Source organism: Chanodichthys erythropterus, chromosome 15 (assembly GCF_024489055.1).
Source record: "Chanodichthys erythropterus isolate Z2021 chromosome 15, ASM2448905v1, whole genome shotgun sequence".
In the NCBI taxonomy this organism is placed as follows: domain Eukaryota; kingdom Metazoa; phylum Chordata; class Actinopteri; order Cypriniformes; family Xenocyprididae; genus Chanodichthys; species Chanodichthys erythropterus.
In genome coordinates, this window is record NC_090235.1 from 16,050,267 (window position 1) to 16,076,783 (window position 26,517).

The 26,517-nt window shown below is 37.2% G+C and overlaps 1 protein-coding gene across 3 annotated transcripts; it reads left to right on the top strand.

The window, feature by feature from the left end:
- The first annotated feature begins 974 nt into the window (after window positions 1–974).
- Window positions 975–16,519, top strand: atf6b (activating transcription factor 6 beta). Of its 3 annotated transcripts, none has more exons than XM_067412302.1 (17): window positions 975–1,298; window positions 2,801–2,868; window positions 3,459–3,537; window positions 4,130–4,189; window positions 4,403–4,485; window positions 4,681–4,849; window positions 6,579–6,743; window positions 7,983–8,146; window positions 8,229–8,408; window positions 8,502–8,584; window positions 10,513–10,677; window positions 10,761–10,868; window positions 12,355–12,451; window positions 12,628–12,698; window positions 12,797–12,896; window positions 12,985–13,069; window positions 14,739–16,516. In XM_067412302.1, exons 1-17 carry the CDS (start codon window positions 1,220–1,222, stop codon window positions 14,984–14,986), a joined length of 2,004 nt encoding a protein of 667 aa, XP_067268403.1. In that variant the 5' UTR covers window positions 975–1,219; the 3' UTR covers window positions 14,987–16,516. The 3 variants fall into 3 exon arrangements, with proteins under 3 accessions (XP_067268403.1, XP_067268404.1, XP_067268405.1); XM_067412303.1 differs by having other exon boundaries at window positions 12,631–12,698; XM_067412304.1 differs by lacking the exon at window positions 6,579–6,743 and having other exon boundaries at window positions 14,739–16,519.
- The last annotated feature ends 9,998 nt before the right edge of the window (window positions 16,520–26,517 follow it).

Consider the following 26,517-nt stretch of genomic DNA (forward strand, 5'->3'; position numbering starts at 1 on the left):
CTCCATGTCGTCCAAGATGTTCATGTCTTTCTTTCTTCAGTGGAAAAGAAATGAAGGTTTTTTATGAAAACATTCCAGGATTTTTCTCCATATAGTGGACTTCACTGGGGTTCAACGGGTTGAAGGTCCAAATGTCAGTTTCAGTGCAGCTTCAAAGAGCTCTACATGATCCCAGACGAGGAATAAGAGTCTTATATAGAGAAACCATCGCTCATTTTCTACAAAAAAAAACAAAAAAAACAAAAACAAAACATTTTTACCATAAATGCTCGTCTTGAACTAGCTATAATTCCAGCAGTGAAGAAGCTGCTATGTGTATTACTGCCCTCCACAGGTCAAAGTTTGAACTAATTGTTATACTTGCACTAGCATATTGAATATGACAATTTAGTTCAAACTCCACTATAAGTAGAATAATCCTGGAATGTTTTCCTCAAAAACCTTCATTTCTTTTCTACTGAAGAAAGAAAGACATGAACATCTTGGATGACATGGAGGAGAGTAAATTATCAGGAAATATTAATCTGAAAGTGAACTAATCCTTTAAGCATGTTTAAACAGTGTCCCTCCTGTGAATCAGCTGACCGTGTTCATGCTGGACTCCACGTGACAATAAAACATGGTTTATGTAAGAGTCACAAATTCAAGAACATTCCACAAACACGTTCATGTTTAACTAATAATACACAGAGTCTGTTCAAATTAAAATGTCGGAACTATACTTTATGCAAAAAGAATAAAATCAGCACCAGAAAAAAAATAATACAGGAAAAAGGAATTATTTTGATCGCTGAACAAAAAAAGTCCATATGATTTCATTGGTCAAAAATCCCGTCAATCACCTGTCAATTCAAAACGTCTTTTCATTGGCTTCTGGAGCTGTCACTCTGCGGCTACAAAGAGAGAGAAGCAGACCATTGGCTCACCGCTCATCCAATAGCGTTCCCAGAGTGTTCTACATTCCGATTGGCTGATCGGAACAAAAAGAGGCAGGACTTATTAGGGAAATGAATTTCCTTGTCTGTGTCAGAAGAGCGCAGGAGCGGAATGGCGAATTAAACCATTAAACAGACCGAAAGCAGTCATCTTTCTCGCGGTTTCTGATGTTTCACTATCTGATGGACTCCTCTGCGCGCGTTAAAGTGAGCTGGTTGATGTAAAATCGGCCTCGCCTGAGTGATTTCCCGGCGGATTGTGGACGGAGCCGCGGCTGTGTGCGATGATGACCGCGGAGCTGCTGCTGTCGGACCCGGACAGCCGCTTCTGCGCCGATAACCTGCTGACCAGCGAGGACTGGGGTGAGTCCAGCGGCTCAAGAGCTAGATAAAGTCTGCAGGTTCACTCCTGAGAGAGTCGTTTCGCGATTCATAATGAACGCGCATCTAAAGTGAGGGGGAGTCGACTCCGGAGCGACTCCGAATCAGTTAGTTTGTTTGGATTACCTCATGATAGTTTTCGCATGGGACGGGAAATACGTACACAAGCTTGATTGTTGTAAAAAAAAACCCCATAAATAATAATTAAATTGTGATTATGCAGATATATGAATCAGTTTCCTGACTATATGAATACATTACATAATTTGCTGAAGAAAAATAGCGTTGCAGGGATGCCTGGGGATTGTGGGTGGTTGCTAGGGCGTTGCTATGGTGTTCTGAGTGGTTTGTAGAGTGCGTTAGGCACCGCCCACTTTTCATCAGCATTGGTTTCCCACAGCGATTATTATAAATTCCGTTAAAGTGTTATAATCCATGAACCAAACCAGCCAGCTATTAAAATTAACGTATTACTAACATTACTGGGGTTAATATTAAAGGGTTAGTTCACCCAAAAATGAAAATAATGACCTTCGTTCATCTTTGGAACACAAATTAAGATATTTTTGATGAAATCCGATGGCTCAGTGAGGCCTGAGCAATGACATTTCCTCTCTCAAGATCCATTAATGTACTCAAAACATATTTAAATCAGTTCATGTGAGTACAGTGGTTCAATATTAATATTATAAAGCCACGAGAATATTTTTGATGCGCCAAAAAAACAAAATAACGACTTGTATAGTGATGGCCGATTTCAAAACACTGCTTCAGGAAGCTTCGGAGCGTTATGAATCTTTTGTGTCGAATCAGCGGTTCGGAGCGCCAAAGTCACGTGATTTCAGCAGTTTGACACGCGTTCCGAATCATGATTCGACACGCTGATTCATAACGCTCCGAAGCTTCCTGAAGCAGTGTTTTGAAATCGGCCATCACTAAATAAGTTGTTATTTTGTTTTTTTTGGCGCACCAAAAATATTATCGTGGCTTTATAATATTAATATTGAACCATTGTACTCACATGAACTGATTTAAATATGTTTTTAGTACATTAATGGATCTTGAGAGAGGAAATGTCATTGCTGGCTATGCAGGCCTCACTGAGCCATCAGATTTCATCAAAAGTATCTTAATTTGTGTTCTGAAAATGAATGAAGGTCTTAAGGGTGTGGAACGGCATGAGGGTGAGTAATTAATGACATTATTTTCATTTTTGGGTGAACTAACCCTTATATGAACTGTAAAAATGCTGTGCTGATTAAGTGCATGTGTTTGTGTATCTCATCCACTCGTTCAGAAAGCGTCACATATTCAGCTGTCCTTGAAATGATACAAAAGCAGCTTCACCTGCTGAGATCTTCTGTTTCACGCAGCTCATTTTTCTTTTTCTTGGTCATTATTGTTAGAGCGGCTTGAGAATCATCAGAGGGGCCTGATATAATGTTTATAATATAATATATAATCTGTTTGTCTCTGTCTCTCAGATGCCTGTCTGTATCAGTGTGAGGATATGGAGGAGGATTTCACCGGAGAACTGAAGTATAACACATCGGTACATACACACTCACACACACTCTCACACACACACCACAGACACTGAGCTGAGTAAGTGTGTGGCTTCTGAAAGGAAATGGTTGAGCTGTCAATCTGCATCGTAAATATAGTTTCTTTCTCTCCAAATCCTCATTCACATAAAACCGTTAGAGTTGTCTTGAAAGTGAAGTTGCGCTATTTTCTTCCCTATTGTGCTGTATATCCGAGTGAAACGGCTTCTCAAACAAGAACAAATGTAAATTGATTGGATGGTTGTGGTTTGCTATTGGTGGATCTCATGCAGGGCCGTGCACAGACAAATCATAATCAACAACAATAATGATGTGCACACCGATAAACGCTGCAATATTCCATTAAAAAAGAAAGAAAAGAATCATCAGTTTTGATTTTAACCCTCAACCTAACAGGTTTCTAAAGTACAGATAATGTCAGTGTTTTGATCGCTAAACATTTTCAAATAACCTAATAGTCCTCAATTGACAAATAGGTGATTTCACTACGACGTTTGATTGTGGACTCTTGTGAACGCAGCAGGAGTGGATCTGGTGGTTTGTTGTTCATCATGACACATGTGTCTCTCTCTGTCAGCTGGACCGGGATCTCGTCCTCACGCTGGACCCTGATAACCCCACGTCACCATGGAAGAACCTGGACCTGAACCTCACAGGTGTGACTCCAGCGCCTCAGAAAGCCTGGGATGATTCGATTCGATGTTGTTTGATTGTTTTGATGGCTGAAATGGTATTAAATTGATTAGACATCCTTTCTGATTATTAATTGCAATTTAGTTTAACCATTAAAGTGGAATCTAGAACTTCTAAAATGGAAAACTTCTAAAATTTTGGAAAAAAACAAAACCGATTTCAAGATAAACCCCAATATGAAATGCAATATATATTGTACGTGGTTGATCTTGGCCAGATATCAGTCCAGTCCCGTCTGTGATGTTTGATCATATGGACTCTGACCTGCAAACATTGTGTTTGATGATTAATGATGTTGTTTTAGAGCTGAACTGTTTGTTTAATTGAGATATAAACTCTTTCTTAACTGGATAAATAACTGGAAGAATAAAGTGCAAACCAGTGTGTTCACAATGCATTAAAATAATATAAGAAATTTTAGTTTGCTTTCTGAAACCGCTAAAAATATTCTGAAGCGAGTGACACAGGAAGTCACGCACCTTCAGTTCTCAGATAGCTGCATCCGCTGTTACATGTAATCATTTGCCTCCATCATCCCTCTGTGTTTATTTGTAGGTGAAATGTCAGTCATGAAGGATGAAATGACAATAACACAACCTCTGCCAGTGGACATGTGTAAGTCACCCGCTCTCTATGTTCATATACAGCATTTATTAGTAAGAATTAATATTCTGCTTAATCTGGTTCAGGGTTGTTATTCCCAAACATTATTTACAGCTCTAGTTAGGACATGAAAATCATGAGTTTTGCCAGTTTTTTTGTAAAACCACAGCGTAACTGTCATGACGTCATGTGAGTGAGTTGTGTGTGTGTGTGTGTGTGTTGCAGTTTTCCAGGTGAAGACCGAACCTCCGTCACCGTCGTCGTCTCTGACCTCTGACAGCTCCATACCGTCTTTACCTGAAGCTCAGGTACGTGCAGCGGTCAGTCCACACTGTAACTTTAAAATATTGCTTTTATAATTACAGTTGAATGAATAAATCAAGTATTTCCAGTAGTTAAAGGTACAGTATTCATAGTCATATTATTTCCTCTTCAGCTGAACAAACATCCTCTTCTCTCGCCGGTCCTGTTTTCTCTTCACACACTCTGTCTGTTTTTGTCAGGTGATGGTGAAAAGTGAGAACCCGCCCACTCCGCCGTACATGTATGGAGACGTGCTGTCGCCGCCGCTGGCTAGTGTGGAGGTGACCGTTGCCAGCATCGCTCCACAGCATCAGCCTCCTCCTGCCCTGACTGTACAGACGCTGAGCAGCCTCGACGCACAAACCACAGGTGTGCACACACACACACACACACACATACGCGCGCACACACACTCACACACAGATTCACGCACTCTCGTGCACACTCTCTAACGCACGCATATTTGCAGGCGCGTGCACTCTCACACGCTCTCTCTCACGCGCACTCACACTCTCTCACGCACTCTCTCGCACACACATTCGCACACTTTCACACACACTCTCTCTCACGCGCACTCACACTCTCAAACGCACACTCTCAAACGCACACACATTCGCACACTTTCACACACACTCTCTCTCACGCGCACTCACACTCTCAAACGCACACTCTCAAACGCACACACATTCGCACACTTTCACACACACTCTCTCTCACGCGCACTCACACTCTCAAACGCACACTCTCTCACACTCACACTCTCACACTCACACTCTCTCGCGCACTCTCTCTCGCGCACTCTCTCTCGCGCACTCTCTCTCGCGCACTCTCTCTCGCGCACTCTCTCTCGCGCACACTCTCAAACGCACACTCTCTCTCGCTCACTCTCGCGCGCTCTCACGCGCACTCTCGCTCACTCTCTCTCGCTCACTCTCTCTCGCTCACTCTCTCTCGCGCACTCTCTCTCGCGCACACTCTCACTCGCACACTCTCTCTCGCTCACTCTCGCGCGCTCTCACGCGCACTCTCGCTCACTCTCTCTCGCTCACTCTCTCTCGCTCACTCTCTCTCGCTCACTCTCTCTCGCGCGCTCTCTCTCGCGCGCTCTCTCTCGCGCGCTCTCTCTCGCGCACTCTCTCGCGCGCACTCTCGCTCACTCTCTCTCGCTCACTCTCTCTCGCGCGCTCTCACGCGCACTCTCGCTCACTCTCTCTCGCTCACTCTCTCTCGCTCACTCTCTCTCGCGCACTCTCTCTCGCGCGCTCTCACGCGCACTCTCGCTCACTCTCTCTCGCTCACTCTCTCTCGCGCTCTCTCTCGCGCGCTCTCTCGCGCGCTCTCTCGCGCGCTCTCTCGCGCGCTCTCTCGCGCGCTCTCTCGCGCGCTCTCTCGCGCGCTCTCTCGCGCGCTCTCTCGCGCGCTCTCTCGCGCGCTCTCTCGCGCGCACTCTCGCGCGCTCTCGCGCGCACTCTCGCGCGCTCTCACGCGCACTCTCACGTGCTCTCTCTCTCTCGCGCGCTCTCTCTCGCGCGCGCTCTCTCTCGCGCGCTCTCTCTCGCGCGCTCTCTCTCGCGCGCTCTCTCTCGCGCGCGCTCTCTCGCGCGCGCTCTCTCTCGCGCGCTCTCTCGCGCACGCTCTCTCGCGCACGCTCTCTCACACACACATAACCCTAACCCTCCGGTTAATGATGTTTTCTGTGTCCTAACCCAATCGTCACCCATCTCAGAAACACGTGCAAAACACTAGATTTAAATAAAAACATGTTTTGGTCGATTTTAGAAGCGTTTTTAACAAGTGAGAAGCAGTTTTCATAATACTCCATTATATAAGTGAGAAACATTTTGCCCTCGCAAGTACACAACTAAAGTAGCCAAACCTGTATACACACACACACTCAGCAGCCTCAATGCACAAACCACAGATCTGCACACACAGACACACACATAGAGTGAGCAAACGGGTCAGGTGACTCTTTCCTGAGTAACGTGACACTGAGAGTGTTGTGAATCTCTTTGCTCACTTTATTCTCTTCATTTACTGATGCTCAAAGCTTCCGTCCCACTGTCAGCGGCTCCTGATGTGTCTCTGTCCTCCGCAGCCACACTGAAGGCCAGCAGCATTCTGAGCAGCAAACCTCTGCTCCAGCCCAAACCCGTGTGTGTGACGCCGCTGCCCGTGGCTCCGAGCCCGAGTCCAGCCAAAGCCCTGATCCTGCAGAGCCTTCCTGTTTCTGTTCCTCCGATCGACCATAACGCCACGCCTGGTGAGATCAGCTGACTGAAGCAGCCTGACATGACAGCCATTATGCAAATTGAACTGTTTTTTGAACTAAATCTTCAGAGAGACATATTCAGAGGCACAAACTGAGCAATAATATGCAGTGTAGTAGGGCTGGGTAAAAAATACTGATTTCTCAATTTGAACCGATATGGATTCTTAAATCCCAAGAATCGATTAGTCTGTTTTCAGTTGATGAATGAGCAGAATATGTTGCTCCTCCCATCCAATAAATCACAATAATCTTTGTGCTTTGTTTCTTTTGATATGAAGCAAAGTCTCAGATTTCAAATGACGTCCATCTTATTATGAGTTCCAAAAAATAAATACTGTTTTGGTGCTGTTTAATGTGGCGTGACGGATCGCTTTAGCGCCTCAGTTAAAGAGAAGCATGTGATCCTCCTCTCCTCCGCTTTAATACCAGTTACAGTGCGAAATAAACATGAACATCTGAAGGTATGTTAAAATATACAGTACAACTTACTGAATTCATGTCTCGTGTAATCGCTCAATCAGTGCTTCAACCTCGGAAAGACGTCAATAAAACAGCTTGTAAACAATGTCACGTAACGTCACATTTACCTCAGAAAAACATATTAAGTGACTCATTAGTCAGCTAGAAAAGTGAACTCTAGAAAGCAACATTCTGATAAATATAGCTATGCACCGTTACATATTCATTATAATGTTCTTCAATATTTAATGCATGTTTGAATAAATCAGTTCTGACAGCCGCAATTTAAATGTTTATATTTCAAAAAAACGAATTGGAATAGAAATATGATTATGTAATTCTAAACTTTATTTATAATAAAAACATAATTGAGTGTAATTTAAGTGTTTGCATATAAATAAGTTAATTTAACCTTCAGTATTATTATAGTAGTACCAGCTGACACTCATGTGTAGTTTACAGCATTAGTTGAGATTTTTTTATTTCTCTAGAAAATTTGCCATGTGCTGAAACTGAAATACTACATCCAAAATAATCGAAATCGTAATGGAATCGAAAGCATGTGAATAGTAATCGAATCGAATTATGAAAATTATCAATACCCAGTCCTCCTGTTTAGTGCAGATGCTGATATTTCTGCCACACAAGGAAATAATCATGCTTTTGTTTCTTAATTATGAGATAAAAAGTATTAATTATGGCATAACTGGAAATTGAGAGAGTCAGTAATAACGATGGCCAATGTCTCAGACGTCTCTCTCTGTCCTGCAGTGGTTCTGTCTCAGTCCGTGTGTCTGGGTTCAGCTCCCGCTATAGTGAAGATGGAGCCTCTCTCTCCCAGCATGCCTCACTGCAGCAGCCCATCAGCCCCGGCCCCGAGTAAACCCATCATCCCCGCGTCCAGCCTGCCTGCCAGCAGCTGCAGTGACATAGACGTGAGTGACGTGACGGGATTTTCACTCGATCTCAGTCCTGTTGTTGTTGCGGTGACGCCGTATGCATGTTTGTGGTCCTCAGATGAAGGTTCTGAAGCGGCAGCAGCGCATGATCAAGAACCGAGAGTCGGCCTGTCAGAGCCGCAAGAAGAAGAAGGAGTACCTGCAGAACCTGGAGGCGCAGCTGCGGGAGGCGCAGCAGGAGAACGAGCGTCTGCGCAGAGAGAACCAGGCGCTGCGGCTGAGGCTCGCCGGGAAAGAGGTCACTCTCACACCCACACACACACACACACACACAGAGAATATAGTGTTTATTGTGCAATTTCATACAGTCTAATTGTGTGTTGTGTAACAGGCTGTTGAATCTGGCAGCAATAAGAGAGCTGTGTGTGTGATGGCTCTGTTCCTCTTCATCACCTTCACCTTCGGCCCTGTCAGGTAAACACAAACACACACGCCTTTAGCAGGAAAAACACCCCTGACTGTAGGGTGGGAAATTTGGGAACCGTTCTTGTTCAGTTCCATTGCAGTTGTAGGGCCCTATGAAATCTGTTTTATTTTTTTCCCAAATTTTATTTATTTATCTGTTTTTTCCATCCCACCCGTTTCAATTGTGCTGGATTTCGTTTTTTCCTTTTTAATTTTTTGCACTTCATTTTAATGGTAAAATTTAAATTTTAGGAATTTATCTATTTATTTTTTATTAAAGGTTTAACAAAAATGTAATTTTTTTTTAGGGCCCTATACAATGTGTTTCCCCTCCCCCAAATTCAGATTTCATTTTTTTTTCAAATTCCATTTTTTTCCCCCCTGTTTTAGTTTTTCAGGATTCTTTTTTTTTTTTTGTTTTTGTTTAAATTTTTTGGACTTTAATGGTTAAATTAAATTTTGGTAATCAAAAGGCATGTCTATTTATTTGAAATCATGAAACCTATACAATTAAGTTTAAAAAAAAAATATTTAGGGCCTTATAAAATACGTTTTATTTATTTTCTTGAATTTCATTTTATTTTTTACCTAATTCCGTGTTTTCTGTTTTGTTTTCTTTCCATTTTAATGATTTAATTAAATTGCAATAATTAAAAATAATAACTGAATTCATAAAAACAACAAAATTTATTAAGAAAATCATTTCTATGAAGTGTTTTTTTTTTGTTTTTGGTTTTTTTTTTCAGAAATTCTGTAGTGTATCTTCATTTTGTTCTGGCAATCAAATAAAGGCATAAAACATTAATTTAATTTCTTTTAATCACATGAAATTAAACTTGGTTTTAGTTTTACTGTTAATTAAAACATGGAAGAGAAATTGTGATTATTTCTTAAGTTTTAATTTACTTTTTTATTAAATTAATTACTTAATTAATTACTAAATTACTTTTTTTATTATTATTATTAATGTTAGTTTTATTATTACATTGAGATTTAACTAAATTCTGCTGTACAACTGTTCAAGTTAAACCGAACTTTTATTTTGGCGGGTGGAAGGGAAGACCTGTAAGTTTCTGCGAGCACCGCGAGAGGTGTGTGTGTGTGTGTGTGTGTGTGTGTGTGTGTGTGTGTGTGTGTGTGTGTGTGTGTGTGTGTGTGTGTGTGTGTGTGTGTGTGTGTGTGTGTGTGTGTGTGTGTGTGTGTGTGTGTGTGTGTGTGTGTGTGTGTGTGTGTGTAATGAGTTGTCCTGGTGGACCAGCTTCCAAACGTTATTAAACACACCAAACCAGGTCATCAAGATCTTCAGGATTTATTCACTGAACCGCTGCGAACTACTTCTGTGTTGTTTACTTGAGACGTGAATCGTTGCTTGTTCATATGACAGTGTGAATTTAAAATATGTAGTGCTTGCTTTTTTTCTGTAATTAATTGCAATTGAAAACATTGGCATTTTTAATATTTTTATGTTGTACTAATTTCACAGTTAACATTACAGTATAACTAAAAGATATCAATTTTAACATTTATTAAGCTTAACATTTATCAGCACACATATTTACCTGTGGCTGTCGTGTCTAACCGGTAGGAAATATACAGAAATTGAATAAAGTTATTTACAGTCTTCATTAATGACATCATCACAGCAACTGGTTTATTAGGCTACTGTCACTTTAAGAGCTGCCGAACATGCATCACATTTTCTCACAACTCTTTAATATAATGTATTATGAAGGAAAAAATGGATGCTGTGTTAAATATTTTTAATTCATTAAACTAAAAAAATGAATCACATGCATTAATGCGTTAAGTTTGACAACCCTAGGTTATCAAAAAGGGCTTTGGTCATACAAGCACTAAAAGGATTATTAATGGAATTGTTCAGGAAGCAGAATCAAAGCCATGGCAAACTGTGTTTCAGAAGTATTGTCTGTCCTCAGTCTCAAAGAGCGGACGCTGGACGCGGGGCTAGAGGAAGCGGCCGTGCCTCTGACAGGAAGACACCTGCTGGAGTTTGAGAGCTCTCAGGAGCCGAGCGGGAACATGGAGCGAGAGGAAGGAGAAGCAGAGCTGGAGAAAGAGCCTGCGCTCTCGTATCCGTTCAGGTGAGACCGACCGTCCGCAAACACACACACCTGAAGTCGTTGTGTCCGTGTGTGTGTGAGCGGTGCGTGTGTTTTGTGTTCAGGAATCAGAGCGCTGTGTTCAGTGACGTGAAGGAGCTGCTCCTGCAGGATATCGACCGGTACTTCTCCTCTCCGGACTGCCGGCAGTTCAACCGCTCCGAGTCCCTCCGGTCAGTCTGCAAAACACTAACTGATCACACACTGATCTGTAATTAATTCACACCGAACATTAAAAGTTTATATAGTTTTATATTGTAATAATTTCACATTGAATCACCAGATTAATGTAGAAACAACATAAAGTTTATTTTAAATATGTGTTTAATAAGCATTGTGAATGAAGGCCGTATCACTGATACATTTTTATCCATTAATTGTTACATTACAACAATACAGTATAACTGAAAGCTATCAATTTGAACATTTAATAGGCTTTCTTTTAGGGCTGTCATGATTCCTCTATTAAATTAGAGTACTTTATTTTAAAAAATCCTCCATTGCAATTTAACTTAATTTTAACACAATTGCATCTCTGCCTATGCTGTGAGTTTGGTTCACTTATAACATTGTGTCAGTGATGGAGTACTCGAGTCCTGGACTCGGACTCGAGTCCGACTCGAGTCACTATTCTTTGGACTCGAGTCCGACTCGAGACTCCATTCTTTGGACTCGTGACTCGACTTGGACTCGCGGACTGATGACTCGTACTTGGACTCGGACTCGAGGATATATAAAATCGGACTTGAGCATTATTTAAGTTTATATATAAAATTATATAAGGTTTCGTGCCCAAGACCGGCCGGGATCTATTTTTTTCCCCTCAGAGACACTGCTACCGCTCGCTCTCTTGACCACACACTCACTGACGTCACTCACTTTACGCTCGTGCATGATTCGCGGGCTAAATGTTCAAATTTGGAAAATTGAGGAAAAGACTGGGACAACTTCAAACTTTAACAGACACCTGTCACGGATGCACCCAGAAAAGTAAGTAAAATGCTTTCCATTGGCTAACGTTAGCTTTTAAAAAAACTATTATTGACTAATGCGTATATGATAATAAACAGAAGAAGCTAGGGTTGGGCGATGTTTACACAATTTTTTAGAAGATATGAAGTCAGGAATTAGAAGATATGAAGTCGGGATTGCGAGAGATGAAGTCGGGATTGCGAGAGATGAAGTCGGGATTGCGAGAGATGAAGTCGGGATTGCGAGAGATGAAGTCGGGATTGCGAGAGATGAAGTCGGGATTGCGAGAGATGAAGTCGGGATTGCGAGAGATGAAGTCGGGATTGCGAGAGATAACGTTGTGAGAGAAACTCCCAAATCTGAGGGAAAAAAGACTGACTTTATCAGAATTGCATTTTATAACCCGCAATTGCAAGTTCATATCTCACATTCTGAGAAAATAAGTCAGAATTGCGAGAAAAAAAGTCGCAATTAACTTTTATTTTATTTTTTATTCTGTGCCGGAAACAAGCTTCCATAGATTAGGTCTGTTTTTATTATCACAAAACAAAACAAAAAATCAGATTAATCGTCAAAATAATCACCCAGTTACCAAAGTACTCGACAGTGACGGCCCTACTTTGTTTCTCAGGGACTCTTCTGGTCGTCTGTAATGCCCATGCGTTTGATTTCTGTGTTTGTCGTCAGGTTGGCGGATGAGCTGCGCGGATGGGTTCATCGCCATCAGAGCAACCGGAAGTCTGATGGGAAGCCCAAGGCTGTGAAGAAGACTAAAATAGCTCAGGTGTGAAACCACAGCTGCTCCGTGACTCAAACACTAACCTGGTATCATGTGATGATACATAAATCACTTCAGTGCTGTATGAGTGCGGCTCGGTTTCTTTTGTGTAACTTCAAGGTTGAGATGAAACAAACAGAAACAGAGAATCACAAACACTTGTGCTCTTTCCTCTTCGTCAGCAGAAAGCTCAGCACAGGAAGACCAACTTCTCCAGGTACCTTCCCATTCAGGCTCATCGATCCATCGAAAGGTAACTCTAACTTCATTTCCCAGCAGCCTCTGAGTAAAACAGGTGTTGATGTCAGGTAAACTGATTAAACGTGTGTGTGTGTGTGTGTGTGTGTTTAGTCAGCTGCAGGTGCTGCCGGGGCCGGAGATCAGCTACAGCGACTTCCTGGATGCCATCGACCGGCGCGAGGACACCTTCTACGTCGTGTCCTTCAGACGGGTGAGAAACAGCCGGACAGAAACGTGTATCCCTCTCTCTCTCTCTTTCTCACACACACTGATGCTCATTTCATTCTTGGCTTTTGTAGGATCACCTGCTGTTACCCGCCATCAGCCACAATAAAACATCTCGACCCAAAATGTCTCTGGTCATGCCTGCCATGGCCATCAATGGTGAGATCATTTACTTGCCCTCGTGTGTTTTCTTTATTCTCTGAAACAAATGAAGATATTTTGAGAAATGCCTCGTGTTGTTTTGCCCGTACAGTGAAAGTCAGTGTTGTTGGTGAGTGAATGATGGGTTTGTTTTTTGGGTGAATATCCCTTTAAATCTGTGGTTCTCAGTCAGGGGCCTCAAGATTTCTTAAAATATTTAAAATAAGACAGAATATACTGTAAAATAAGCAAAAACAGATAAAACTCAAGAGGTAAGCTATTTTATTTTCATTAATTCCCTCAACACACGTCATTTTACTAAGGAACCAGGATTCACACAGTCCTGGAAAACCTGGATATATGAGGATACATGATATAAAATATAATATGATATAATTAAATAATTAAATAAATGAAATGAATAAAAAATATGTATTATTTAAATTGGCAAAATCTTAATTTTATTTAGAAATTGTTTGAAATTTAAGAAATTAATTTTAATTATTTTAAGTGTTTTAAGTGTTTTATAAATATAATGTAGAATGATATATATATATATATATATATATATATATATATATATATATATATATATATATATATATATATATATATATATATATATATATATAAAATATTAAATATTAAATATTAAATATTAAATATTAAATAATAAATATAAATATTTAATTAATTTGTTACCAATTGTGGAATTAATTTAAAAATGATGATTTTTTTTAAATTATTTTAAGTGTTTTAAGTGTTTTATAAATATAATGTAGAATGATATATATATATATATATATGTATAAATTAAATATTTCAATATAAATATTTGATTAAATTAATTTATATCACCAGTCCTAGTGTCTGTAATTGTGTAATTTAACTTTTTAATTGTTTTATAATAATTTTAATTAGTTTAAGTTTTTTAAATGTTGTTTTATAAATTTAATTTAGAATATTTATATAAATATTAAATATAAATATTTAATTAATTTGTTACCAATTGTGGAATTAATTTAAAAATGATGATTTTTTTTAAATTATTTTAAGTGTTTTTTGTTGTTTTATAAATATAATGTAGAATGATATATATATATATATATATATATATATATATATGTATAAATTAAATATTTCAATATAAATATTTGATTAAATTAATTTATATCACCAGTCCTAGTGTCTGTAATTGTGTAATTTAACTTTTTAATTGTTTTATAATAATTTTAATTAGTTTAAGTTTTTTAAATGTTGTTTTATAAATTTAATTTAGAATATTTATATAAATATATATATATATATATTTTTTTTTATATATATATAAATGTAAATTAATTTAATTAAATATTTATATTGCCAATCCTAGTTTCTGGAACTGTGGAATAATTTTGTTTGTTTATAATTTTATTTAATTATTTTAAGCTTTTCAAAAGTTTTTTTTTTTTTTTTTTTATGTTTTATAAATATCATTTAGAATATATATTTAAAAAATATACCAATATTTAAATTAATTTATATTGCTTAGTTTCTGTAATTCTGCCTTTTTTTATTTTATTTTTTTATTATTTATAATAATTTTATTTAATTATTTTAAGTGTTTTTTTTTTTTTTTTTTTTTTATAAATATAATTTAGAACATGTATATAATCATATACGTTGTTGTTGTTATTTTTGTCTGTAGATTCGGTGTATAACTCGTCTCAGGGCGGTTATGAGATGATGATGCAGGTGGACTGTGAGGTGATGGACACCAGGATAATCCCAATCAAATCCTCTGTAGTCCCGCCCTCTCTCAGAGACCCTCCCCCCGCCCCACCTCCTCACCATCATCACCACGGCAACCACACCTCCCTCCGCAGCCGCACACAGCAGCCCCATGGCAGGCGGAGGGGATCGGGTTACTTGATCAGCCAGAGCGGGTCCGTGTGACGCTCCTTCAGTCCGTTGCACTTACGCGCCGTGTGCCGCACATTTCCTTCCTTCCTGTTTGTGTTCAGACCTTCTGTTCCTGTATGCAGTGCATCACCTGCTGTCTTTTTTTCTTTTTATACGTATGTTTTGTTTTTTTTACAGATTTTTATTGAGATTATTTAAAAAATAATGTGCTTCTTCTAGAGGTGTGTGATATAAATATTTGAATATAAGAAGTAATTTCCGTCACAGTCACGCGTTTCTACATCTATGTACTTTCCTCTTTCTCACGGTTGAGTTTTTCAGATACGAATCAGGAGGTTTGCTGAAGATTGTCCGTTCTCATTGGATGGATTGGATCGTAGTTTTTGACGTCACATTTTAGGACTAATGTTTTAGTTTGCAGACGTCTGGTCTTCAATGTGTTGCTGCTTTTGCTACAAACCACTATCATGACCCGATAACATCTGTAATATTTGCTGACATTCATGTTCGTTCAGCTGAAGTTATTATTGTAAAGACTCGGTACAATCCGGAATGGATCTGTATTCCAATCACAATGTTTTTATTAGTGAATGAGTTTTGATTGACAGGTGTGTGAAGCGTTTGTTTGCCGACCCAAACGTCTGTTTAACCGTTTAACGTTTGTTCACACACAAAGGGAACAAAACGGATGTATATTTTCATTGCAGAGACTTTTCTTTCTGTGAAGTTGTTTATCTTCTGATGGAAGGTATTTTTTGTTTTCCGTCTGCGATCTTCATGACTTCTTTTCAAATTTATCTGTGGTGATGATGACTTTCCCATCATGCAATGCTCCAGCATGCTTCTGTTATCTGTGATGGAGGGATGATTTATGTAAATTTAAACCTGCTTTTTTACTTTTTTATTTAAACGAGCATTCACAAGGAAAATGCTTTACATTTTCTCTCCCTGTCTTGAACTACTGTCTTCGTTTGTAGAGGAGAAAATAAATTTGATAAATAAGTTGTGTTGTTGTGAGAGAGGTGGGCGCGAATGTTAATCAAAAGACATAATGATCTGACAGCGTCCATTCAAGAGAGTTACTGTAGGTTTTATTCATATTTTGAATTGGCGTTTATTTCTATATATATATATATATATATATATATACTAGCTATAGCTATGGAAAAAAAATCAAGATACATCTTAATTTTTTCCATTTATATATATATATATATATATATATATATATATAGCATACAAAAATGACATGTATTAAAACAATAAGTGTAATACAGCTTTGAATTGTTTTTTTTCTGTTTGTTTTTTTTCAATGCATCAGAATTGGTCCTGTTTATTATTTATTTTTTTTCTGAGCAAAAATTAAATATACATTTTCACCATGATTTACAGAAGACACCCACTAAAATAACATTCAATGTAAAAATCTTGTCAGGGATATTTACAACAAAAATCTATGTTTGGTCATATTAAAGACTAATTACTTTTACCCCAAATGCTAAAAAAAAACTTTCCAAGGTTTTGTCCATTTTGTCAGCAATAATTTTTCACGCATTTAAAATGCAATAAAATTTAGTATGCCCACTTATTCCTTTATATATTTTAACACGTATATATATATATATATATATATATATATATATATATATATATATATATATATATATATATATATATATATATATATATATATATATATAATTAAAAACTGCTGTTTACTTAAATCGCATTTGTTCAAAAGTGTACCTTTAAAATGAAAATAAGAAATGTTGCCTTGGCAATAAACTGAAAAGTTAAAACAGTAAAATTATTACCTGAGTATAAACAAGAACTAAACTAAAACTGAAATAAAAATAAATTATTGCTATTTAGGGTTATTTAAAAAAGACAAAAGCCCATAAAATGCCTAAAAATAAAACTAAAATTAAAGTAATATAGAAATAAACGCTAATTCAAAATATGAATAAAACCTACAGTAAAACTTTAGAATTTTAATTTCATTAACATAAGGAGACATGCACGGGCGAGTGACACGTAGACAATTTCCCACGAAAACCGAAAAACTTATATAGTGTATCTTTTATATATATATATATATATATATATATATATATATATATATATATATATATATATATATATATATAATTAAAGATGCGCTATATTACCTTTGTTTTTGTTTTTTGTACAAAATAAACAAAATTTAATCAATTTAAATTAATACATATAAATATGATAAATAAATCAATAAATCCTTCTTCCAGAACTTGTTTTTGTATTACTCTGATTCACTACTGTAAGCCTATAATAAGTGTTTATATTCTAGACCTGACGGGACGGTTTTCGCGGGAAATTGCCTACACGCGTCACTCTCCCGTGTGTGTCGTCATATCCGTAAATGGAGAAAAGTTGCTCCGGCTGCTTTGAGCGTGTCTGGCGGATGTTAGTTGTCAAAACGAGGAGAAAGGTTGACATGGAGCCGCTAAATCTCCGTTTTAAGAGTGTGCTGGAGAAAAGAGAACTCAGAGCTCATAATAAACCCAGAATCAACATCGGGATCGGATTTCCGGAGATGGAGAGGGATTTGAAATGTAAAAGCGATGCTAAGATGATGGTGTTTCATGACTCAACAGGTGAGTAATGTGTTTTATTGAGCCATAAGTAGCTCTCTATCAGAGTTCAGTGTAAATATTAGTCTGAACTTTTTTTCCCCTAATTTTTGACAGATAATGTGCGAATGTTCAAAGCGTGTTTGTTTTGATGTTTGAGTGGATCACAGTGTCAGGAAAATGAAGTCAACATTCCACCAGGAGTGAATGTAGCTCGTTTTAATTTGAGTCTTTTTATGCAGACTTAGAGTAGTGATCGAAAATGGTGTTTGCAGTCTTTCTTCTTCCTCTTCCTCACTGACAACCGTGTGCAGGTTTGCATATGCCAACACTGTGAAAACACAGTAGAAATATGATTACATCTCCTGCAGCAAGAGGGCGCTAGAGATCCGTTCTAGTTAACTGTTTCTTTTCCTAGAAACTAATCAGGGGTGCGTTTCCCGAAGCGAACTATGGTCGCAAGTTCGGTCGTTACCAATAGAGTTCAATGGGACTTACGACCATGGTTCACCAACGATGCTTTCGGGAAACTCACCCCAGGTTTGAGGAAGATGTGTTACTGCTCTACAGTTGGCTTGTGTGCTGTTACTGTGAAAAAACACACACACACACACACACACACACACACACACACACACACACACACACACACACACACACACACACACAACCACAACAAACAAACAAAATCAGCATACAAAACTGACATGTATTAAAACAATAAGTGTAATACAGCTTTGAATTGTTTTTTTTCTGTTTGTTTTTTTCAATGCATCAGAATTGGTCCTGTTTATTATTTATTTTTTTTCTGAGCAAAAATTAAATATACATTTTCACCATGATTTACAGAAGACACCCACTAAAATAACATTCAATGTAAAAATCTTGTCAGGGATATTTACAACAAAAATCTATGTTTGGTCATATTAAAGACTAATTACTTTTACCCCAAATGCTAAAAAAAAACTTTCCAAGGTTTTGTCCATTTCGTCAGCAATAATTTTTCACGCATTTAAAATGCAATAAAATTTAGTATGCTCACTTATTCCTTTATATATTTTAACACGTACAGGTCAGAATAAGTATATTGTTTCAGTTTTTATATAAATATAAGCGTTACACTGAATGACAATGGAACATTATTTCACCCACATTTTGACATTTTATTCTTCCAAAACTTATTTGAAACCTTAAAAGTTGACATTTTACTTGCATTTAATGTGCTTTCTATGTATATAAAATCACTTTTGTAAATTTCTATTGATGCTGACATCTCAATGTCTTTGACCCGTATATACATATATAATATATGTATACATATATGTGTGTGTGTGTGTTAGTATTATGCAGGTTTCTTTCTGTTATTTGGTCAGAAACAAGAGCAACACCCAAAACTGCAGTTAGATTGTTTCTGTACTGCAAGAGTATTTCTGCGGACATGTTTTTTTGGATTGTTTTGTTTTTTGTTTTTTTACTTTAAAATATGACCATATAGATGCTGATCGCTTTCAGATTATTAATAATGATATATTCATTGAGCACATGCATTTGTGCTGCTGCAATAAATATAAATAAATGATTCAAACAGCAAAATCTAGAACATTTAAGAATGACGTATTACACTCTTATCAGAAGTAAAGTTTCTAAATGAAACCTTAAACTTTAAATGACCATTTCTATCTCTGAGCAATACAGAAAAATTAATGCATGCATTTATAACTAGCAGACTTGACTATTGTAATGCCCTTCTTACTGGTCTACCAAAGAACACAATTAACCAATTACAATTAATCCAAAACACTGCTGCTCGAATACTGACAAAAGCCAAAAAGAGAGATCATATTACACCAGTATTAAAGCCAGAAAACATAAGATGTGCTGAAAACATTAATAGCTTTAAATCTTTATGCTTTATGTATCTTAATGGGTCTATTTTACTTTTTAATTGTTCTTTTTAATTTTATTAATTGCTTTATTCTTGTCCTTATCCTTGTATTCCTTGTCAAGCACTTTGAATTGCATTAATTTATTTAGAAAAGTGCTATATAAATAAAATTTGCTTGCTTAAAGGTTTCCATCAGACGCTTTCAGTGGTTCCATCATGGGATCATTTAATGGATTTAGTTTGAATGAATTTTGTTTTAATTCGCTTTAAATCTTAATGAAATTTTATGAAATGCACAGCTTGTAGACATACTTGTTCAACTGAAAAACAGAATAAACATTATTCAATCATTAATTCTCCTTATTTACAACCTTTTTGTCTTAAAATTGAAAACTCAAGTTCTTGAACCACACTGAGAGTTTTAGGATTAAGAAGCAAATAAACTGCAAACGTTTGACTCTAATTTCAAAGCAAATGAGTAAATGCACTGAGAGATAATCAGACCCATTATCTGAAGTGAAGTGAAGCGAAGTGAACGGCGACTCTGAACCGATCGATTCTGACGGCCTCATGACATCATTGAGGTTATTTCCTCATTGTGTGGTTTAGAGGGCTGATGTCACGACTTGTGTATGTCAGATCTCATCGCTCCTATTGGCTCGATTTTTCCGTTCAGTCGCTGTGGGTTTTTCACTTTGTGCATATCTAATATCTTTTTATCTGATATGATTTTGTCAGGATCAAAAATATCATTTTTCCAGACGTATAGGTGCCTGTTTACATATAAAGGAGGAAGTGTGCAGCATTGGACTTGGATCAAGATCTGTGTGTGTGTGTGTGTGTGTGTGTGTGCGCGCTGCATTGGCTGGCGTCGTGTGAGAGCATGTGTCGCTTATAAACAGTCGAGGCACCAATAAAATCAACCAACTAGAACAGTGAAGGATTATTAAAACTCCTGCTAACTGTGAGTGTGTGGGGTCAGAAAAATATTGTTTTCCCTTTGAATGAAGTTTATTTTTCTGATTCCACTGACCGATATTTGCTCTTGTTTTAAGCACAAACTCACTTCCTTTTAATAATTAAAGGGTTAGTTCACCCAAAAATGAAAATTTAGTCATTTATTACTCATGTCGTTCCACACCCGTAAGATCTTTGTTCATCATCAGAACACACATTGAGATATTTTTGATGAAATCCAATGGCTTGGTGAGGCCTGAGCAATGACATTTCCTCTCTCAAGATCCATTAATGTACTAAAAACATATTGAAATCAGTTCATGTGAGTACAGTGGTTCAATATTAATATTATAAAGCCACGAGAATATTTTTGGTGCGCCAAAAAAAACAAAATAACGACTTATATAGTGATGGCCGATTTCAAAACACTGCTTCAGGAAGATTCGGAGCGTTATGAATCAGCGGTTCGGAGCGCCAAAGTCACGTGATTTCAGCAATTTGACACGCGATCCGAATCATGATTTGACACAAAAGATTCATAACGCTCCGAAGCTACTGAAGCAGTGTTTTGAAATCGGCCATCACTATATAAGTCGTTATTTTGTTTTTTTGGCGCACCAAAAATATTCTTGTGGCTTTATAATATTAATATTGAACCACTGTACTCACATGAACTGATTTAAATATGTTTTTAGTACATTAATGGATCTTGAGAGAGGAAATGTCATTGCTCAGGCCTCACTGAGCCATCGGATTTCATCAAAAATATCTTAATTTGTGTTCTGATGATGAACGAAGGTCTTACGGGTGTGGAACGAAATGAGGGTGAGTAATAAATGATGTTATTTTCATTTTTGGGTGAACTAACCCTTTAAGTCTTAATATCTTCAGTCATTTTGCTTCTCCAGTAAATGCATCTTGATTTAGGAATGTTTATATCTTTCTAACGAAAGCAAGACAAAAGGCTTTTTTTGCAGTGTACTATTACGATGTGCACTTCTTCAGAAGAGTATCTGAATCCTACATTGTGCCACATTTGTCTGTGTGTGTTGAACGCAGCTGTGTGAGATTTACATGTGTTAATTGTGATTTATGAAGCGTGTGTGTGTGTGTGTGTGCACGTGTGTGTCATTTACTGCAGTGAATCGGTGCGTGGAGTGTGTATGGATCGGTTCATATGCATGTGTTGCACATGAAAATCGCATGTGTGTGGTGTTTACAGCTGAAGGAGACGTGACCCACTATAACGGTGTGAAAGACCTGCTGTGTGTGTGTGTGTGTGTGTGTGTGTGTGTGTGTGTGGAGCACTAATGCCTGTTAACGACTGCTTCCTAACGCTCTTCCTCTTCAATTACAGCAGTTTAAGACAGAAGCCGTTCAGACGGACACTAAACATCTCCACATGTGGAAACACTGCTCACTTCATTGTGTCTGCGCTTTCCTGCCAACCTTTAGTAATTAACACGTCATATTGAAGTATATAAACCCAAACGACTGCATTTGTTTTTGTGAGATACCTGAGAGCTGAATGGCCATCAGCAGTGTAATCAGCGCCTCGATTAACAACCGCAAACGAGCGCTAATTCTGCTATTAAACCCAGGAGGAATCTAATCGTGTGTGGGAAACATGTTAATGGAAGCTCATGGAAAATAATAGATTTCTCAGTGATCTCACGTCTGAGCGTTTGAGATCTTTCCTTTCTGATTTCCAAGCATAGACTTCTTTTCTAATCTTCTTTCTCTGAGTTGATTCCCCGCTGTATTTGAAAAAAAAGCTGATCTTTTAACCTTTTTTATTTACAGAAACTAGGAAATAAAATGCAAACAGAAACATGGCAGTATAATTTAATGAAATATTTAAATATTTATATAAATATTCTAAATTATATTTATAATACAATATTTGCTTGATTAAATTTTAAAATAACAACAACAACAACAAATTACAGAAGCAGTTTCAATAATTGAATGCTTTTCAGGGTTTACATTTTATTTTACTTTTCTAGTCCTTTATAATTATTTTGTGCAATTTCTACCTGAAAATATTTTAAAGCTTGATGATAGTTATAAAAATGTTTATTTGTTAAAGAAATATCCATGACTTTTAAAGATTTTACTAATTTCCGTGCCTTTTCCAGCTCTAGAAATCACGCTTTTAAAATATATCCATGTTTTCCAAAGCTGTGTTAATCCTGGTTCTTTAGGTGCTGAGGGAATTAAATTAAATTGAAATTGATCTGAAAAATGACTCCTTTCATAGTTAAAGGATTAGTGTGACCTTTCCAACATGATTACGTCATGCGTGGAGCATCACAGAGCAGTGCAAGACGAGCATTTGTAGTTAAAAAGTATATAATTGTTTTGTTTTTTTATTTTTAGAAAATGGCCGATGGTTTCTCTAGATAAGACTCTTATTCCTCGTCTGGGATCATGTAGAGCTCTTTGAAGCTGCACTGAAACTGACATTTGGACCTTCAACCCGTTGAACCCCATTGAAGTCCTGGAATTTTCAAAAACATTCATTACTTTCTTCTGTCGAAAAGAAATGAACATCTTGGATGACATGGAGGTGAGTAAATTCTCAGGAAATTTGTATTCTGGCTTTAAAGTTATTTTGAAGCTGCTTTGAAACGATCGGTTTTGTATAAAGCGCAATAGAAATAAAGCTGACTCGACTTGGGTCAAAAATGGATCATGGGTGTCATTTTGCTGAAAAACATCCAGGCTGGTTTATGGTAGAGCAGTTCCTTCCGATGAAGTCTGTTGACCAGCGCAAACCAGAACCAGCGGTCAGCGATGGCTTTTCACTTAGAGAAGCGCCGTTATGTCCGTGCTGTGCAGGGAAAGCCATCCTGAGCTGCCAAACGTTACGCTCTCGTCCGCGGATGGACTGCAGAACGCATTACAGCTCAGAATCTGGCCTGATCCAGCAGCAGCAGTTTTCTCTCAAACCTTGATCTTTGCCGCACTGAGTGCATTGAAAACTGATCTGAGATCTGTCTCGCTGCGCAGATGAAAACAGGAGCTGAGTGTTTGGGCCAGATCGTGTTTCTCTGACGTCTACGGTCAGCTTTAATGTGTCCATAACTCTGTGTCCCGGAAGGAGAATTGATGGTTCCTCTGACCTCAGGTCAGTTATTGGAGCAGCACTGCTGCCACACATTAACCACGGCTGCACGTCTCACCCCTCGAGCGCTCGGCCTGTTCAACACCTGTAAAACAACACGGGCCAGTCCAGCTGAGAAACTTCCCAATACAACCGGCATAAACAAGTACTAGCAGTGAGTCAAAGGGCAATCAGACTTACTTTTTTGTCAAATGAGACCAATCTATGTTTATATGTAACTTGAAGAAGAAAAAAATGTGATCACTAACTTTGTAAGATTAGTCTTAGTAGTTTATGCAACCATGTTAAACTTGTAATCATTTATGCAAACCGACTCTCTGGCTGAATCATTAGATACGGCCTTGTGTGAAGTGCAAACCAATCAGTAGGAACTGGCTTTCAGATGGCCATTGCATTACTACAAGTAGAGATGTCAAGGTCAAAGGTCAGCAGGTAATAGAGGTCAAATGACCCTCTGAAGAATTCTAGTTTTTAAATGCAAATAGAGACATTTCCTAACATACATGCATATATATATATATATATATATATATATATATATATATATATATATATAATATTTTTATATATATATTTTATATATATATTTTTTATATATATTTTATATATATATTTTTTATATATATTTTATATATATATTTTATATATATATTTTATATATATATTTTATATATATATTTTATATATATAAAATTATATAGTGAGCTATGTGTGTGTGTGTGTGTGTGTGTGTGTGTGTAATTTATGGATATATGTATAGCGATATATAGTGAGTGATATATGGATATACAATTGAGCTCAAAAGTTTGCATACCCCTTGCAGAATCTGCAAAAATATTAATCATTTTAACAAAATAAGAAGGATCATGAAAATTGCATGTTATTTTTTATTTAGTACTCTTGTGAATAAAGTATTTGGTAACACTTTAGATTACAGCCCGGTAAGTACTGCGTAATTACAACAAATTTACAGCGTAACTTTCAATAATTATAGTGTAACTATACAGTAAGTATATGTGCAATATGTGAAGTATTGGGAATAAAGGGGTAACAACCAGGAAAAATAACAAATTATTCATACTTTTAATATTTTATAACTAAGGGGTACGTATGACGTTACGGGCCGTAAATTAAAGTGGAGCTTGTTACACTCTTGTTTCATGTAGTTACAGGGTAAGTAATTAATACAAATAAATAAATAAACAACTTATTTCAAAACAGATTTAAAGTTACAACACTTCTTATTTGTTTCTCTTGCTTGGCTTCCTCCTCCTCTTGTTCCTCTTTTTCTTTCTTTCCACTGATGAATCTTAAGAGGGAATCCCATTTGCTATTCTGTATTTAAAAATACCGAACACCCGGAAATGTGCTCACCGTTTACTCATCTTTTACCCTCATGCCATCTGAGATGTATACGACTTTCCTTCTTAAGATGAACACAAAAAGGATTTTAGTAAAAAAAATTATCATCTGGGAACGCTTTATAATGCAAGCTCACGTGTTCCTAAAAGTCGAAGCATCAAACAGCACAAACAGCAATAACTACAGTAATCCATACGACCCTAATGGATGAATCGATGTCTTCTGAACTGAAACAATAAGTATTTGTAAGAAAAATACCAAATATTTTAATATTTTTAAAAACAGCTGTCTTCTGCGCGTGCATGCGAGGGTTGAGAGTTCATGCGTGACGTAACTTGAAGCGTGACGTAGCGTAAACTCACGCAGATGTTGGATGCCGTCAGTTTTTTTTTTTTTTTTATTATTATTTTTTTTGTAATGCTCACAACAAAATACACAGAATAACAGATAATGAGAATGAGAAACAAACAAGACAGAATAACAGAGACGGCAGTTCTCGCGCGAGTTTCACACGAATCTCCTGCAAGAACGTCTTGAAAGCTTCACGTTGCTCATTTCAATGTGGGTTGCTAATTTTGGGGTGTACTGTATTTTCTTATAATACAGAATAGCAACGGGATTCCTTCTTAAGATTCATCAGCTGAGAAACGAGAGCAGGTGGAAGCCAAGCGAGAAACAACAACAACCAAAAAACTGACACAACTTGTTACTTTCTGTCAGGACTTTAGAGTTTGAAATGAAAAGTTGATTTAAAAAAATGAATAATAAGTGTTGTAGACCTGTTTTTAATAAAGTTGTTTTTCAAATAAAGGTTTCGGAGTCAGTGACATCAGATTGTTTGCATTTTATTAATTACTTACCCTGTAACTAAATGAAATAAGAGGGTAACAAGCTCCACTTTAATTTACGGCCCATGTCATAAGTACCCCTTAGATATAAAATATTTACAGTATAAATAATTTGTTATTTTTCCTGGTTGTTACCCCTTTATTCCCAATACTTCACAAATTGTTCCCCTATACTTACACATACTTACTGTATAGTTACACTATAATTATTGAAAGTTATGCTGTAAATTCGTTGTAATTACGCAGTACTTTCCGGGCTGTAATCTAAAGCGTTACCAAGTATTTCACATTACAGATGTTTACAAAAAGTCCACAAGAGGAAAAAAATAGCAGAATTTATAAAAATATCCATCTTCTGCATATTTGAACCCTTTCCAGCAGTGACTGAATGATTTTTGAGATCCGTCTTTTCACACTGAGGACACAAACACAACTATTAAAAAAGGTTCAAACATTCACTGATGCTCCAGATGATGATGTGCAAGTGTGTTTGTTTAAAGAACATCATTTTTCATTTAGTACTGACCTTTGGAAGCTACAAAAGATACTTGCATGTTTCCCAGAAGACAAAAAAAGTACAATTTATTCTGTTCATCCAATTCAAAAAGTTTTCACCCCTCGGCTCTCAATGCATCGTGTTTCCTTCTGGAGCATCAGTGAATGTTTGAACCTTTTTGGAAAGGGTTCACATATGCAGAAGATCCTGGAAAATCAAGGATATTTCTGAAGAACAGAGCATTAAAATTATTAACAATTTTCTAGAATCTGCAAGGGGT

Coding starts and splice junctions, on each gene's coding strand:
- atf6b (XM_067412302.1), top strand. CDS start 1,220: ATGATGACCGCGGAGCTGCTGCTGTCGGACCCGGACAGCCGCTTCTGC. Junction 10,678..10,760: donor GCGCTCTCGTATCCGTTCAG/GTGAGACCGACC, acceptor TTTTGTGTTCAG/GAATCAGAGCGCTGTGTTCA. Junction 10,869..12,354: donor AACCGCTCCGAGTCCCTCCG/GTCAGTCTGCAA, acceptor GTTTGTCGTCAG/GTTGGCGGATGAGCTGCGCG.